Genomic DNA, 17897 nt, shown 5'->3' with positions numbered 1-17897 from the left:
ATCAAAAACCAATTCCCCACCATGCAAAACCTAAGCCCTAGGTGAACTTCAAATAACTAAAGAAAAACGTTTCCCCTCCCTGCAGCTAACCCCTGCCCTTGTATTCTTAATCCAGAAACCTGAAGTTGTGGCAAAAGGTTTGCTATTCCTGCCTTTGTGCAGGAGCACTGAACATGTGCCTCATCTCTGCAATTGCATGCTCCAAGGTGCACGCAGATGAGAAAGAAAGCTTTCCTGGGGGGTATGCAGGAGCCAGGCAGGCAGCTGCGCTCTGTGCAGGAGCAACGCTGCAAAAGCCTTTGGTTTTGTGCTTGAGATTAGAGCAGATTAAGAGATTCACTTGTCCCTCTGGCTTTAAAGTCTGTTTACGATGCAGAGGTATGCAAAGAAACATGAGAAGGAAAAAAATTCATTTGAACAACTGTCAAGGGGGAAGAAATAAGTCACAACATTGATCAGTGGAAACACAAGTGTTTTAGCAGAGAGTAAAATATATACTCCAGGGAGCTGGCTTTGGGGCAAAGCTCAGTGCCAGAGGGTTTGGATGCATTCATATAAATAAATAGCATGAAGTTATTGTGACGAACTCTTTCAAGTGCATGTTTCTATGACTATGCTAAAATTCCCGTGTTTACAAGTACTTCTTGGAAAGTGGAAATCATATGCATTTACACCAAGGGCTGCATCAGACATGGCTGACTGTGAACTGGGTACATTTTTGCTTGCTCACGGTAGACTTGGCTGTCTGATTGGGAAAAGCACTGATACCACCAGCCCCAAGACCCAGCTGCTTCCCAGAAACAGCGAGGCATTTAAAACAGTCAAACAGTTTAGGAGTAACCTGTTGTTCAGTATGACAGTATGAGGTGCATGAAAAGGTAATGTAGCAGATGTCAGATGCCTGGTGGGCCCCAAATTCAGTGGCAGAGAGACAAGAGTCAGTCAGTCAACAAGGCTTAGTCTGTCAGTGCCTTGTGCTTTCCTCAGGACTTCCACCTGGTGAAAGGCAGCTCCTCTCGCTTGATGAAACCACTGGCCTGCTCATCTGAGGGTGCTTTATTTTCCTGTTGTGAGTCTGTAAATGATAACACAAGGTGCAGAACCACAGGGGGACCTGAGGTAAAGAAGCCGCAGGAAATATTAACTGAACTACACCGTAAAAGCAAGACCTGCTGCCGGTCACAAGAGGAACTTTCTCATTGCAAGTGAGATTACATAAACACTGGTGATCACAAGAGGATTCAGTACAATAATCAGAACAAGACCAAAAAAGTGTAAAGAATTTACTTGATTTTTCTTCTTTAATGTTGTACTCCAGCACACTGGGAGCCTCGTTCTGCACTGGCAGGCGGACTGCAAGGACCATGTTGTTCATGTTACCCTCTCTCCTAACCAAGAATATCTGAAAAAGGAGAAAGGAATCAAAAGCTTAGCTACATTATGTGAGCTTCTGAACTTTAATTTAGGTCATTGGCAAAGAAGTTTTTTATCAGTACAATCCACCTTTAAATGATCTTATTTTAGCTTCGTTCCACTTGGTTGAACTTTACATGACAAAAATAATGAATAAAGGGACATTTCATCTGGGTCAAATTCAGACCTGTGAAGGAACCAGCAAAATTTCTATGCATCACTGATGTCCCACTTAAGCTCAAGGCAAACTATTTCACTAACTGAAGAGTATAAAGCTGTACTCACAATTTGTCAAGTGATGCTCCTCACATAAGTGCCCAAAATCATGGACAATTCACCCTAGAATGTCCCAGTCCGGGTCTAAAGCAAAGGAGTCACTTGTACATTGAGAGGGAAAGGATTCAAATGTCCACAAGTGGAACATAAGGCTAAAGGCTCTGGTGGCCACAGTGTCTCATGGCAGAGTTTTTTCATGGGACCAGAAGATCATTCAGGCTGGCAGGGGCCCCAGGAGGGCTCTCGTCCAACCCCCTGGGTGAAGCCATGAGGCCAGACCAGGTTGCTCAGGGCTTTGTCCAGACAGGTCTGGAGAACCTCCAAGGGTAGAGGCTGCACAACCTCTTCAGGCAACCTGTCCCGCCACTTGCTGTCCTCACAGGGAGAAAGTGTTTCCCTGTGCCCGGCCTGAACCCCTCTGGTTTCAATGTACGCCTGCCGCCTCTTGTCCTCCCACCATGCAGTGCTGAGCAGAGCCTGGCTCCATCTTCTCCACCACCTCCCTGTAGGAACCGGGGGGCTGCTGTGTGGTCCCCCTGAAGCTGTCTCTCCTCCTGATTGAACAAACCCTGGTCCCACAGGCTCTCCTCAGTGGGTCTGTGCTCATCTTGCTGCCCACCACCCCTGCAGGGCCTTTCCTGCAGAGCTGCCCAGCCAGGCAGGGCCAGCCCAGATCGCTGCCGGGGGTCTGCCTTCCCAGGGGCAGCGCTTTGCCTTTGTCCTGTTGAATTTCAGAAGGTTCCTACCAGCCCTGTCCTCCCAGCTTGTCTAAGATCCCTCCTGATGGCAGCACTGACTTCAAGTATATTGACTGTTCCCGAAATCACAGAGCACATGTGCTTGGAAGGAACTCTGGAGATCGTCTAGTCCAACCCCCATGCACAAAGACGGATCAACTACAGCAAGTCACTCAGGATTGTGTCTTTTTGGGTTTTTATTATCTCCAAGGACGGAGACTCTACAGCCTCTTGGGCAATCTGTTCCAATATTCGATCATTCTGACAGCAAAAAAGCTTTTCTTAATGTTTAAACAGAATTACCTGTGCTTCAGTTTATGCCCACTGTGCCTCATCCTTTCACTGGATACCACTGAGAATGGTCTGGCTCAATCTTCTGTACTCCCTCCCATTAGGTATTCATACACGTTGATAAGAGGCCCCTGAGTCTTTAATTGGAACCAGTCCATTGGTTCCCACCAATGGGACCAGCGAAATTTAAAAAAATAAAGAAAAAGAAGAAAGAGGAAGGAAAAAAGAAAATAGAAAATAGAAAATAGAAAGAAAAAAAGAAACAAAGAAGTAAGAAGGCAGAAGACAAAAGACAATAGAAAAAAATCTCATTCTTTGTATTGTGTGAGCTCCCAAGTGTGTTTCTAATTAAAGCTCATTGTCAAGGATATTTTTAGCTTGTACCTTGAAGCTGCAGATACAAAGACAAAGTAATCTTCACATTTATCTGTTCTTTGATAGCAGGTTTTAGCAGGAGAGGGTCAAGGTACTTTTACAGAAACTGAATTAGAAAATTGGGCTAATTCTGGAGTCTGGATATTAATATTAGAAAGAAGTGTGAGTTGATGAAATGATTCATCAACTATAATGCAGTGGAAATCTATCAAGAAAACATTAATTTCTTGGACAGATAAATCAAAAAAAGCTTGTCTAGAAGCCAGGACCTTTCTCTGCATGAGTCCCAGTCATAAGGGCACCTCCTGTCACTTTGAAGCACCCACACTTAAACACACAGCTTTGGGGCAACTTCACAACCTCGCACAGTGCTGTCATCTTAGGATCCGCCATTCATAAGAAATTGAGCCCCATGGGCTCCGGTCCACCAGCAATACAGCAAAAACCCAAATAAACACATACCAAACAGGCACATGCTCAAAACAGGCCTCTTTCTAATACAGGGCAGCCCCCACCTTCTACATCACAGTAAGTATCTGCAGGTAGGAAAAAGCCATAGAGGCTCTCCCTTCCCCAAGTCCTACCACCCATGTGACAGCATGGTCCCTCTAACCCACCTCTAGAGACTACTGTGACCTGGGATCTCAGATGGCACTATCTCACATTGCATCGGTCAAGTGCTTCATCTGAAATTAAATTTAAGCAACGAGAGAAGTGAAACCTGGAAATGAATCACTTCTGTTTTCCTGAGCGGCACAACTGGTTGCCATGGCTCCAAAGGCTAAAATTGGACCATGCCTGTTCAGATGAGAGGGAGGTGCATCTTCTGAGCTGTACCTAACCCTACTGCCTGGGTTAGGACTGGTACGCAAACCAGTCTCTTCCATTTTCACCAGTGGTGGGAAAGGTGCAGTGCTGATTCGGCTTCAGGTGAGCTCAGCGTGGGCAGGAGAGCCTGCCCTTGCCACGAGACACCTCCGATCCATCAGCTCTTCTGCCTGCTTCGAGCTGCAGCTGAAGACTGTGCCTGAGGATGGTGTGAGCAGGAGGAACAGAGATTTATCCCCAAAGGGACACAGAGGTGGGGAACGGCCCTGCCTGCAGGGAGTGACTAATAACCGAGGAGGCTCGGGGCCATACATAGCTATATCAGAGACAGTCACTCAGGCCTCCCTTTACAGTCAGTGCAGAAAAACAAAGAGAATAATTTGCCCAACTTATTTGAGAAGTCTGGTTCAGGGTGAGGTGCACTGCACAGTCCAGGTTGGTCAGGTGAGTCCCACTGGAGGTTGTCACTTGGCTGTGCAAGCTTTTAGCCCTGGGATGGACTGACTCAGTGAAGAGCCAGGTCCAAACCTCCTCAGAGTAGGAGTGAATTCCCCCTGTGCTCTGGCATCAGCTCAGGTCATTTGCACCTGCCCTCCCCAGACCTGACCAGGACACCTACTCCCTACCATGCCTCACCACCTCCTAGATCCCGGCAATGTGGAGCTCCCTTTCCTACAGGGCTGTTTTCCTTAAGCAAGCTCTGAGCTTTGCACGAGTCTGCTATTTTCTAACACTCAGCTTATGGGGACCAGTTACCAATTACTGCAATAAAAATGACTCCCAGGAGCTCCCAGAATTTAAGGGCCTTTTCTTCAGGGATTTTTTTTTTTTATTTTCCAAATTAGGATAGTCAACATACCTATGGGTATTGGTGATGAATGAGAAGGCATCTCCATGAATCTACATGCTAAGTAAATAAAACCAGAGACAAGATTTCTTGCCTCCCCAAAGCCATTATATCTGTCTTGCACCATTGTGAGTGGCTAAAGCATCAAAAGGTAATGGAAACAGAGAGCATAGTCTGCTAAACATTTTTGCTTCCACATGAAAAAAAGCGCTGCTCTCCTAACCAGCTCCACCAAGGACAGGAAATGTGGTTATCTGAACTGAAACCACTTTGGACTTACCCCTGCTGTTTCTTTGCCAAGTATTGCCCCAGCCCTTTCCTGGTTCATGTTCAGCTGAAGCCAGACAGGACAGGTCTTGATGAGTTTATCAAGGATGCTGATCCCTGGAAGCGGGAGGCAGTTTCGCAGGGCAGTGGCCTGACAGAGATGTGTCTCTTTTCCCTCTTCGCTCGTATCTCTGACTGGCCTGAAACACAGCAAGGGAGTCCCTTGTAAGAATATCTACAAATGGGAAACTTGGGGGGAGTAAGGACTGTAAATGCAAACACACAGGCACACACAGAGGCACTTACACACCAGGAGAGTTCCTCGAGGGGCGTCAGACCACAGACACCTTGCTATGACAGATGCAAACTGGGTGCACAGGCCTCGACAGACAGATGTGCCCCGTCCTAAGGACTATGGCCTCACGCTAATGATGCACACCTGGGTTTCAGACCACAGGCTTGCAGGGTGCTTTGTGCTGAGGTCTGTTGGCTTCCGCTCATCTATCTATGTTGCCTAAGCACAGGTACCCAGAGACAGAGGTAAGGGATGCACAGAGGCAGCCGGTGCTGCAGAGGGTAAAGCATGCCTGTCCCCTGGACCCCATCCTCCAGCTGAAGGGTCAGAGCAATGTTTCATGGCTTCAAAGGGAGCGACATGGCAGAGGAAAGGGGCCACAGACCTTGCCAGCAGCCAGGAATACACACACACGAAGCCACAGTGTCCGTCTGAGGTGTACGGGGGCCAGGCAGCCTGCAGCTCACCCTGTAGCCATGCCACTGTCAGCACTTCTCTGGTCACACAGGAGCTGTGATGGGCACCGGTGTGGTATCTCGCCCTGCTCTCAGAGCCCCTCGGAGGAAGCCTGCCAGCAGCAGCCAGGGCACCATCAGCTGCTCTCATGTTTTGGCAGCCACCCTCTGTGCCCAGCCTAGGTAGTCTGCAAAAAGGCATACTAAGACGTCTCGCTGTTTAAAAATAACACCAAGCGTGCCCTGTTCACCACTGACGAGTCTGCACGGGTGCTGGTGGTTGCAGAGGTGGACACTCCTCCACCCCTGCACCCAGGGAGTGGGTGATCATGGGGAGGGGGAAATCCTCCACCTCTGTTGTCACTCACAGAGTACAGGAGGAGGAGGTGTTAGGATGCAGTCAGCAGCAAGTTATTCACTACAGAAGAGGTATCTTTGCTGATTCCCAAAGGCTGATCTTCAGCAGCAGAATAATTCAGGGTGCTGCCCTGAAAACAGCCCTAGGTTGCTCAGCACAACACAGCAAGTCTTGCAGGACAAGCCTCAAAGGACACAGACATAGCAAACCCTTTCCCTGCGCCAAGGCGGGGGAATGGGAGGGAGCACAGGAAACGTGGAGAAACACCAGAGGGACCTTCAGGAGGGAGGAAATGAAGACTTGATTTCCCTCTTTTTTTCCTGCCACATTTGTTATTTTGGCCAGTGCTAAAGACATAATTGGAAGCTCCAAAAAGATGCATGGGAGATGCTGAGTCACAAGAGAGGGGCCATCCTGCAGCACTACATGTTAGCAATGCCCAGTCGCACTTTATGTCTCAGACCTTATTAGCTGTACAAGACATAAGAATACTGAAATTATGCTGTTGAGAATATTAAAGATCTGGCACACACTCTCCTTTATATTCCTGTTCTGATCAGAGACACAAAGAACTAATTCTATTTATTTTTAGTCCCTGCAGTCTAATTGTAGACTGGTATTAAATGCTGGTTTCTAGCTATGGCGCTGATTCAACAAAGTATTTATACACGTGCTTAGCACTGCAGTCACTGGAAATACTTGTGCTGAAAGATCTGGTTGTAACAGCTCTACTGGGTAAGGCTATAGACTCATGGATACGGGCTTGTCATTCGATTAATTGGTTTTAAAAGTAAAGAAAATGTAGGAGAACATACACAATATATGTTTTTCTGCACCAGTTTTGCTGCTTAGATATCAGAGCTGAAAAGAGGAGGACTCTCACTTTTGATTTGGCCTTATTTCAATTCTTTTTCCTTTTATTTTTAAAGATACAGATCTTAAAGTAGTACATTTCAAATAAGGTCAGACAGACTTAAAACTACTGAAAGAGAGTCCCTTCAAAGGCCTAACCTAACACAGCATGCCTATCCCAAAAGTTAGGTTTTATAAAAATAGCCTTTCAAATCCCAAAACCAACAGTGAGATTTTATTTTTAGTAGGATTTTTTTCTTTTGCAACCCTACAGAGACAGCTTCCTTAGAAAATACATGTTCCTCTGCAATCCCAGTTGCTGATTCAGGGTGTTAGTCCACAGAATCTTGGTTTTAATCAATCAATTTTTGAGATCATGACCAAGACAGTAAGAATAAGAGAACTGTGCTTAAAAAGGCAAACAGAAATAAGTGAAACACTGTATCTTCACTTGTGATAAAAGCCCACCTTGTCACACAGGTGAGGAAATTTCTTTCAGATGCAACAGCATATGATTTTAATCAGTATCATCTGAACATATAGAGTAAAACAGTGGAGGACAGCTGTTGGAAGTTAACCTGATTCATCTCTCGGTCACTTTCTTTACAGTAGAAACCAAAAGAAATGCCTAGTAACCATGTGAAAGGAAAACGTGTGTTGGATGGCAACATTCACACTCGGTAATGGGAAAGAAGTAATGAGCTGAAGGAAAAGAAACGTGAGTTATAATGAAATGTTCCATAACACTGTTAGCAAAAGCTACTCCCCAAATTAGTCACACAAGCATGAATTTGATCTTGCCAATGATGTATGAAACCTAGATCAAAAGGAGGCCAATGCTGATAATGTCTTGCTGTGGCACCAGAAGGTGACATGCATTGCAATAGCTCCAGTGATGCTGAACTTCGTTACCCATTAATTATATAAGGGGAAAAGGGCCAGCAAAGCACTGATGCTCAGGAATCCCACTGCCTGGAGGGAAATGAGGGACACCAACAAAGACAAGGAAGTAACACAAAGCAGCTTGGACCTGGTGAGCACCAGGCTGGCACGGTGTTCCCCATGGGGGAACCCAGGCTTGATGAAGGCAGAGGCACCCAGCCTTTTCTCCCTCTGACAGGCATGTCGTCTGGATGGAGCCCTGCTCACAGCAGCAATGCGGGTTTGGCAACAAGAACAACAGACTCGTGAAGAAAAGTAACAGAACTGACCTTCCAATGCATGTGGCTGCATTTAGGGCCCATTGCCTAAGTTTTGGAGAATGGATGAAAAACAGAAAATCATTGCAAACTTAGACATACAAGATAAAAAGCAGAGTCTGAAAATATTTGTCTTAATGGAAACATCTCATGATTTGAGTGTGTGGGGTCTTTCGGTGCAGATGATTAAGGGCAGTGGATGAGGCTTTCTGGCAGAACAGGAACCCAGCCTTTTAGGGGCCCTCGGGGATAAGACCCCTGGTGTGGGGTATCCTCCCCTCAAAAGCCAGCCCAGAAGAAACTAAGCAGGCTATTGTACCTGTACGGAGGGAGGAAAGGACAGCTCAGTGGAAGGGGATGCTTTGATAAAAAGGAAAGGCAAGAAGACTCATTAACGGGATCATATTAAAACAGGGGAATGTTAGGCTAGACGCTTCCTGGCAGGGAGTTATAACAGATGATGGATAAGTTCCCAGGAGAAGGGGAAGAGGACTGCATTGCCCAAACCTCTTAAAATGCCATGTTTAGAGCAGTAGCAAACACTTTATTGAGTCAAATCCTGTACTGGCTAAGAAATGGGAGTGAATGACCTAATGGACCTTTTCCAGCTGTAATGCTGTGACCCATGACACACCAGTTGACGCAGTTATGGCACTGATGCTTGACTTCTTTCCTGGGCACAGCTGTCACAAAGATCCAGATGCTGGGCTGTGGGACTGCTTAATCCAGCAATTTAATCTGGCTCCACAGTAGCTCTGCAGCTGCAGAGAGAAGGGAGCCCAAGCAGCTCCCTGGGTTCTTGCTGTGCTGCCAGCTGAAGGGATTTGCGGGGCCACCGTGGTGAGCAGCTGGCCTTTGCTATTTCGCTCACTCAGAATTCACGCATCAGATGATTTCTAAGCTCACAGTTTTCAGAAATAACATGCAACTCTCTCCTCCTTCTCCCACAGTCCTGCGTAACCCTTTGACTGATCCAGGCAGGTGCTCATTTTTGTTAAGTGTGATGCAAAGCTCAAAAGCTGGCCCTAGAGCTACCTGCCTTTCATTTCTTTTATTGAGTTCTTACTGCAAGGTACTTTTAAATCCTGCAACCGCTCTGCTAAATTGAACTCACCTGGGATGCAGGGAGCTGTGTGTTGCATACTGACTGGCAACGCAGGCTAATTAATTGCACAGTGATTACATTCACACACCTGCCTCGGTTTGGCAGAAGGTATCAGGTTGCTTGTTGGAAGTAATAATAATGACAATGGTGATTTGAATTATTGCAGAGTGACTGTACACTGAAGTAATGACACCACCATGACTCACTGCTTTAGAAATGAAGAGTCACACTTGGCAGCTGAATATTCCCAGAAATCATCAGAACTGCAAGGGGATGTAATCTACTGAATTTCATGCAAGTGCAGGCCTGGGTATACCTTTGCAAGGGACTTCAGAAATAATGCCACAGACTTGCTGACACTAAGGGCTTCCTGGCTGTACTGTATAGGCCTGGTCACTCTGAGTTTCCCCAAGGCAGCTGAGACACAGAAATTGTGTGCAACAGCAGCAGGGACTGTCAGATGAATTCTTCACTCCTGCATATCTGCAGCTTCTGCCTGTCACCAGACCAGATCTGAGAAGATGCATCAGGTGTTATTAAATATGAGTCTTAAATCGGAAACCAAATGCTCTGTAGTGCACTGATAAGTAAAGACTGAGGGTCTTAGCATTGTTTAAATAGACAAGCTGTAAGAATTAGGAGCTAGTTTTTTATTATTATGTTTTATTGCTTTTATTTCTCCCCCTGAGTATTAGAAGACAACAAGAGAGAGCAAGAGCAAGGCTTTGTTGTGCTGTCCTCAAGGAAAGAGGTACTCTGGTATGTTTATATTTGTAGCAGAGCAGGCACCACAGGTCTTAAAATGTGTGCCAGCTGGCTTGCTACTGAGAGAGGAAGATGGACAAGTGGCCATAAACTCCATGTGCCAGGTGAAGAGCAACCTTTTGCACCAAAGCCACCTGGTACCTGAAGGGATACCATTCAGGACAAGCCAGCTTGTGTTTGAAGCTCACATGTGGAAACCCTTCAAGGACAGCAGCACAGTTTACAAGGAGCACATGAAGCAGGAGGAAAAGATAGATGCTCCTGAAGCTGACACACCAGTCCTGGTGGAAGTAGATGGGCGATGCTGGTAACTTCTGTGGTTAAAAGAGAGAGTTGGGAGCATGGGGCCTCATGGACATGGGTCAGATGACAGTGCTAAGATTAAAAGACTGTCAGAAAACTCACAGTCCTGTTTTACATTCAGTGTTACAAGCAATCCAGTTGGACTTGGTTGCAGGGCTCTGTGCCACTGGTGATAGAGGCAGATCTCTGTATCCCTTTTTTTTCATACCCACCTTCCTGCTGAAAAGAGCATGAAGTTCTGAACCCAGCACACTGAAGAAGGAATTATCAGAATTACATGAATAGCAGCAAAAGAAGTGCAACAAGGTTTCATCAGATAAGACCATTGCTACATGCACAGCTATGTATGCTTTCCTTGGTTTGATATCACTTCTGATTAGGTAGACACATTAAAAATCTTTGTTCAGACACATGTGAATTCATGTGCTGTTACTTTCAGCTCACTGGGAGTGAAGTTATGCAGTGCCCCAGCTAGAGGACATCAAGCTTCATTTTGTTTCCTTCTTAGATGTGGTCATTTTTCAATGCCTTCTCATTACTCTCATAAGCTAGCCCATCTTTGCTCACTTGATCAATTCAGATCAAACTAATCCAAGATGGAGAAGAAGGATTCATTTACTTTCTGGACCTGGCTTGAGTCACCTTGCTGGATTTTCATTTCTTTCTTCCAACAGGTGGTGGAACTGAGGCACTGCACCCAATCTAGCTACAGGGAGAGCTCTGTCATCTGTAAACTTCTTGAATAATTTCATCATAAAACAGAGTATTAGGAAGATGGGAAGGCAGCAAAGTGACACATGGAAAAACCCATAGCACAACAGCTAACTTTGTGCACCAAATGTTAAGACTGCCTCCCAGAAAATTCAGGCTTTAAGAAATGTTTTTTCATAATAGAGCCAAGAGATCTGACAAAAATCAAACCAACAGGAAAAAAACACAATGAAAAACCAAAAAAGCAGAAAGAGAAGAAAGTTCTTGAGGTCTTCAGAGATCACACCCAACCGATTGCCACCCTTTAGTCAGAAATAAAAACCAAATTTCTTGTTGTCTGACAGGCGAAAAGAAAGGGAAAAGATGTAAGGTGTTAAGAAGGTTCTCAGATGTAGAGAAAAACTGGATAATGGAAGTGACATGATCAGCTCAGTGTGTCCCATGAGGCAGGCCTGCCTGTTCAGTAGTCCTTCCTACCTTGCAGAATGCTTGTGTTACTGGTCCACCTTGGTGACAAATGCATAGCTCAGGAAGTTGTGCTTCTCAAACTGTGGTCTGTGGACAACCTGTGGTTGGCAGAGAACTTCCTCTTGCTCACTGCTCTCCTTGTTTCCACTCTACTTTTATGTCCACCCTACATCTGTTTGGTCTTTGATCTACAGTTGATACTCGGTCTTTCCACTCAGCCTGGAAAGCACCATGCTTAATAGCCAAGGCAGCAGCTGTTCCAGTTGCCAAAAGGTAAGGCAAACCAAGGGTCTCCCAAATACCCTGACACCTCATAGCTCAGCAAACCTCTCTGTTCCCCACATACTCCACTTTCTGTTACAGGGACCCACAATTTCAACAGTGAAGTTTTGCACCCTGTAATTGAAGGCTCACTTCTGTGAGCTTTTCTGTACCTGCCAGGGATTTCCAAACTGCCCGCCTCTGTGAAGGCTAGCAGGGGCTTGCGCACACAGACTGCAGGCATCCACACCTCCCCAGCTGGACCCTGACTGCCTCTGTTCGCATATGTTTGCCACAGTGGAGCAAGTCATCACTCTGTGTGGGAGCTCCACTAATGGGCACAGAGCGATCAGTTGTGGGACAGTTCATCTGCCCTTAAATCACTTACCAGCTTACCAAGCCCTCACCTCCCTGGTCACAGAAACCAAGGGAGGAAATCACAAAGATGAGCAAGTGCTATTATACTCCTTGGGGGGAAGGGTGTAATGGCCACTTGTGCAGATGGAAGAATGCTAATTCACATATCGATCTATTAAGTGGCCACAGTTTTCTGCTCACATATGACACCAGATTGCTGTTTTACACAGTACAGGGCTCCATCTGAAGGTCTGATAGACCAGCATCACACTGAAGTAACGGTGTGGACTTGTACTGCTGCCTGCAGAGCACAGCAAGGATAGCTGAACTAGCTTTAAGGATGTTAGCTGAGCCACAGGAGTAAGCTCTATGCAAAAACTTGGAGCTTGCTGGCAGAATAGCTTAGCTTGTGCTAAGTTGTGGTGCCCTGGCTGCTGCTGTTACCAGGTTTAAAGCCAACGAATTTATTTTTCCTCATTACTGCCATCACGCAGTCAAAGGACCTGACCTCAGCTTATCCGGATTTTGAACTGAGCAGAATCTTGCCTCCGTTCAAAGGTCAGGAGTCAAGTCAGCTCTGACGAAGCCTTGCTGGATGGGAACTACTGATGTTGGGAGGGACATGTAACCACTGTCACTCATCAGAGTGCAAGCCCGGTGATTAAGACTAATGATCGTTCTCTAACAGCATAAGCAGCAGGGCCAAGTCACTAAGGAGTGGAGAAGGAGGGGGTGCTTGCAGTGCTTCCCGTAAACCACCCAACCACAGCAGCTGTGTTACCTGCTTGGGTTTCTGCTCTAGTCACTCAGAGAGAGCTCCCATTGCAGGGATGCCCATCTCCGGTGTTAGGGGCCAGCTCTCAGCTCCTTTAGAAGAGCTGCTCTTCCTCCTGAATTAGTCAAGCTTAGTTGTAAGTGCCTACAATGAAGCAGTGGCAATAGCCCTGTCAAAGCCTCTTGTCTGAGCCTGTCAACAATCTTTCAGCACAGGAGTGCTCTCAAGGAGCAGGGAGGTGCAACTAAATGTTTATTAAGTTGCTAGCTTCACTATGTTTCCTAGGTCCATTAGGTCTGTCCCCCCATTTACATACACAAAGGTATGTATATTATAAAGAATTGCATATGCATAAAAACCCCAAACAAAATACAAGGTAATTCACATTACTGCTAGTACTCAGGCCAGCTCTACTTACAAACAAGCCTTCTCACACTCACAGCCATGACACAGGCAGAAATAAGATAAAGAACAAACATCAAAAATTCCCCGAAGGAAGAGGCCTTCTTTCAAAGCCCTTTTTTTTCTCCAGTCTAGCTGTTTCCTGCATTCAGTAATGCAGAAGTTAATGCAGATGGTGTATGCTGCCTATGGCCCCACAGTGGACTTGGGCTACTGTATCCTACTGGTGTAACATGACTTGGCTTGTATTCACCTCACAAATTATACTGCTATCTTTGTGTAACCTTGCACATATATATTTTGCATTCAGCAATTTGTCTCAAAATATCTTATCAACCATCCTTCTCTTTTTACTCAGTCAAAACTTAACTTTTGCAAGTCAAAACCACTTTGCAAGTTTTATTAGCCTACTCCCTTACTAACAACAGACAGTTGCTGTGTTAAAGGTTTAAGTCCTTCTCCCCCATATTCATAATCAGAGCTTTTCAGGTCATTTGTCCTTTGTCTATTTCAAACCCAAATTATTCTCTTAGGAATTTCAGCATATCAGCAAAACTAAAGAATTTTGTGCGCAGGCAACGAAGGATAATTTATAATTCTGCAAGGCCCTTTCATGGCAAAGAAGAGAGCTTCTGAAACATGGGCCTAGCCAGGAGTCACCTCTGGCAAGGTCAGAGGAGCCAAAGAAAGCAGATTTTTCCTTAACAAAAAGCTGCAAAAGTGTTTGCTGGATAATTCTACTGTAACTTCTCCGGAAAGGCTTGTGAGGTGCAGGAACCAGAAGCAAATGTTTGGAAGAAGAGAAACAATTTCCTAAGCTATAAAAACATCAGAAGACAGATGGGTTTGTTCTGTGCCTTTGAAAAACACCTGAAGCGTTAGAAGCCCAGAGCACCCCTGTTTTGACTGGAGAGCCAGAGCTATTGACAGAGGTTTTGCCCTTTCCCAGCTCATCTGGCCAGGAAGGAAGACAGGAATGAAAGCCTCAGGAATGCTTTTCTCTATTGTACTCACTTAATAAAGCGAGGAAAGGGAAACAGAAAATAAAGGGGAGGGAGAAATTCCCAAATTTAAACTTCATTAAGAATATACTGTAGTTTTGCTTAAATAAAACCATTCTGTTTCAAACTCTATATATTATAAAATATTTGAATTGGCATGTCACATCAGAGCCAAAACCCTGAGCAAAATATTAAGAGAAAATTCAGACTAGTTATAAAAAGCAATGGCTTTCCTCACCCTGTGAGTGAATTTAGTGTAGACATACGAGACACACAAGATACGAGGTGCTAACCACACAGACTTGCATAAAGCTGAGCAGTCTTCCCCTCTTCAAAAAAAATACCTGCAAATGCTTATCTCAGTGTCCTGGTTTCAGCTGGGATGTAGTTAGCTGTCTTCCTAGTAGCTGGTACAGTGCTATGTTTTGAGTTCAGTATGTGAAGAATGTTGATAACACTGATGTTTTCAGTTGTTGCTCAGTAGTGTTTAGACTACAGTCAAGGATTTTTCAGCTTCTCATGCCCAGCCAGGGCACCTGACCCAAACTGGCCAACAGTGTATTCCATACCATGTGATGTCCCATCTAGTTTAGGAACTGGGAAGTGGGGGGGCAGGGATTTTTGCTGCTTGGGGACTGGCTGGGTGTCGGTCGGCGGGTGGTGAGCAATTGCCCTGTGCATCATTTGTACATTTCAATCCTTTTATTACTACTGTTGTCATTTTATTAGTGCTATCATTATCATTATTAGTCTCTTCTTTTCTGTTCTATTAAATCGTTCTTATCTCAACCCAGGAGTTTTACTTCTTTTCCTGATTTTCTCCCCCATCCCACTGGATGGGGGGGGAGTGAGTGAGCGGCTGCGTGGTGCTTAGTTGCTGGCTGGGGTTAAACCACGACACTCAGTCATGATTTGCAACTAGAAATGGCCATTTTGCCAACGGAAATAAATCCACTGAACTTTCATGCTGCGGTATCTCAAGGAACAGAGCACAGGCCTTCAGAGGTCCCCCCTCTCATTAAGGCAACATGCAAAGGGTCTTCAAACCAGTCATTCAGTCACTGGTCTGCAGACTTGTGTGCAGACACACAAATATTCATATTTTGGGTAAGATTTCCTTCCATTGTCAGTGTGAACGCATTTCAATACATGGTGCTGTTAGTAAAAAAAAAATAATCTAAATCTAAACCTACTCTTTGTCTGCCATCCTTAAGCCTTACTCCAGCAACTTCATAATCCCCATATTTAATTTTGATTAGGCATTGGAGAAATTTGTTTATTTCTTGCTTTATGATCTGATAGGATCCCTGCCTGCATTCACACTGAGGCAAGGTTAGAGATCTGCCTTCCTGGGGGAAGGAGAGGAAGAAGAAAAAAGGCTTGTTGGGGTATTTTAGGGATATGGAAAGGTGGTGAAAGGGCATGGTCCCCTGCCACAAGGATGAGGGAGGTGTTCTAGTTTGCTGGGCTAAGTTGAGCAACCTGCCCCGTGGGTGGGCATGGCCCTCATTGTCCTGTGCTGGTGGGACAGCCTGGGGCCAAAGAACTCCTTAGCGGAGCAGTGTCAGAAACTGCTGAAATGTCCCTGCGATGGCAGGGAGCTCAGCATGTGACTACAAAAACTGCCAAGCAGCAAGGCAAGTCTGTCAGCTCCTGCAGAGCCAGCTAAACCATTGCTGGGACCTCAAGCTCGTTCATTTAACAGTGTTTATGGTCACTTGGTCACCAGGGCTACGATGTAAGTAAATCACAGGCCAAAGGCTGTGGGTTCACAGCAGTTTAAGACAATCCATAACATGGCTGCCTTGGTCATGTCCTCCCCAAAACATCAGTGCTGTACCCACCCCCACCTCCAGGATGCCATTGCTTGTCTGACCTTGGGGCTATCTGAATCAGGGGGTGGGAGGGTGGAAGAAGGTTTTTGCTGGACATAGCTCTCTGGCCTGGCTCCCTGCTCAGTTTGGTGAGGCATGAACAAATATTTGACTTGGATTCAGCTCACTGGCACCAGTCACCCTGAATTACTCCCTGGAGCTGCTTCTTCTCCAGTAAGACCAGAGATCCTCATGGGTACACAGGTTCCTAAATGGGACACAACAATTAAACACCTAAAATTAGGCAGGGTGAATCCAGGCTAGATCTAGATAGCAAAGGGAGATGCCAGAATGCCATTCCAAGGGACTAACCCCTACCATCCATCCCTATCACAGGCTGCTCTTCACAGTGCCTCTCAGGCAATCTCTACCACAGTTTCCCAGCCCAGAGGACCCATCCCTGCTGGGAGGGTAACAGTTACTTTCCCTTCTGTCTGGAAAGGTCACCAATGAGATCCAGTCTAAAACTAACTAACTTCTAATCCTTAGAAAGGATTAGAATGGAAATTCAGTACAGAATTACACCAAAATGTCCTGTGTTACATATTTGTCCTCCGGACAGAAAGGAAAGTCATCCAAAGTGAAGCTCTTTCCCATCTGCTGATTCAGCAGGAGAAGATCTGAGCTTTGCCTGGTTTCTGTTTTTTTGTGGGGTATCAGGAGTGACAAATTCCTTGGAGAGAACTCATGGGGAAAAAAAAGGAGAGAGAGAAGAGAGAGAAAAATTCTTGGCAGGCAAGATGAAAGTCTGGGCCAGGTCCCAGGCTGTCGTTTAGCCAAATATGTGGGAGAACCTTCTTTTGCCTAGAAGTCTGCTAGCAATTTGCAGAACAGTGTTGCAGGTAGCCAGCAGAGCTGTCAGTCTACAGACTCAGCTATTTTTTTGGTCTCTCTTTGTTTCCTTGGTGAATTTTCCCCAAGCAGCACAAAATGTAATCCAGTTCACAAGAGGCTGCAGCTGCTCCCAGTTCTGCCCAACAGCTGCTTTTACAAAACAGAGGCTTCAAAAGACTGGCTTTCTCCAGAGGGCCACTGGAGGAGTGCACCTGAGCTGTGTGGATTCCCTAGATTTGGCAAGGTTTTCCCAGCATCCAAAAGGCTGTATGTATTCAGTTGGTTTCAACAAAGCACTTGAAATTCCCCAACAATTCATTAGCCTTGCAAAAGCAAATAGAAAGTACTAATTAACATGGTCAGGAGATAATTTCAAGCAGTAAGACAGGTCTTTCAACCCCACCAGGAACAGTGTTGATCCACAGACCCCAACAAGTCACACAGAGCAAATATCAGCAGCCCCAGCCCTTGCAGCACCATTATCTAAGCCAGAAATGCAGCCCTGCCTCAGGGAACAACTCCCAGGGTGTGGTTTCTCGTTCATTTTAATCCAGGGCAATGGCAGGATACTGCTGAAAGAGCAGTCCCCTGACCCCACCTGCACACACTCCCAACACTTCACTTTCACTGCTTCTCTTGCTTCAGCTGTAGAGGCTATGTGAACACTGAGGATGCTGGTTCAGCTCCCTAATCCAGCAGGGAACTCATCCACCAAAAAGAAAAGGCTTTCTGAGAACTGGATTCTGTTCCTGGCATCACCCCAAACCTAAAGCATGGTCTGGGGCAAGGCCAGGGTTTAACTACTTAACAAGGATCCAGGGGATTGGGCTACAAAGTAACTATAATCA

General features: G+C 45.8%; 1 protein-coding gene across 1 annotated transcript in view; it reads right to left on the bottom strand.

Annotated features, from left to right (window-relative positions):
- Positions 1 to 17897, bottom strand: part of RIN3 (Ras and Rab interactor 3) — a 69766-nt gene that overhangs the window by 43847 nt on the left and 8022 nt on the right. Inside the window, exons 2-3 of the mRNA XM_010583862.1 lie at positions 5048 to 5234; positions 1288 to 1402 (exon numbers count right to left, since the gene is read on the bottom strand). Coding sequence (XP_010582164.1) covers positions 1288 to 1402; positions 5048 to 5234 — 302 coding nt within the window. The remainder of the gene's footprint in view (positions 1 to 1287; positions 1403 to 5047; positions 5235 to 17897) is intronic.

The sequence above is a fragment of the Haliaeetus leucocephalus genome, unplaced genomic scaffold (genome assembly GCF_000737465.1).
Source record: "Haliaeetus leucocephalus isolate CR32 unplaced genomic scaffold, Haliaeetus_leucocephalus-4.0 Scaffold932, whole genome shotgun sequence".
Taxonomy (NCBI): domain Eukaryota; kingdom Metazoa; phylum Chordata; class Aves; order Accipitriformes; family Accipitridae; genus Haliaeetus; species Haliaeetus leucocephalus.
Note: the sequence above shows the minus strand (reverse complement) of the source record. Positions and strands in the feature narration are given on the sequence as shown.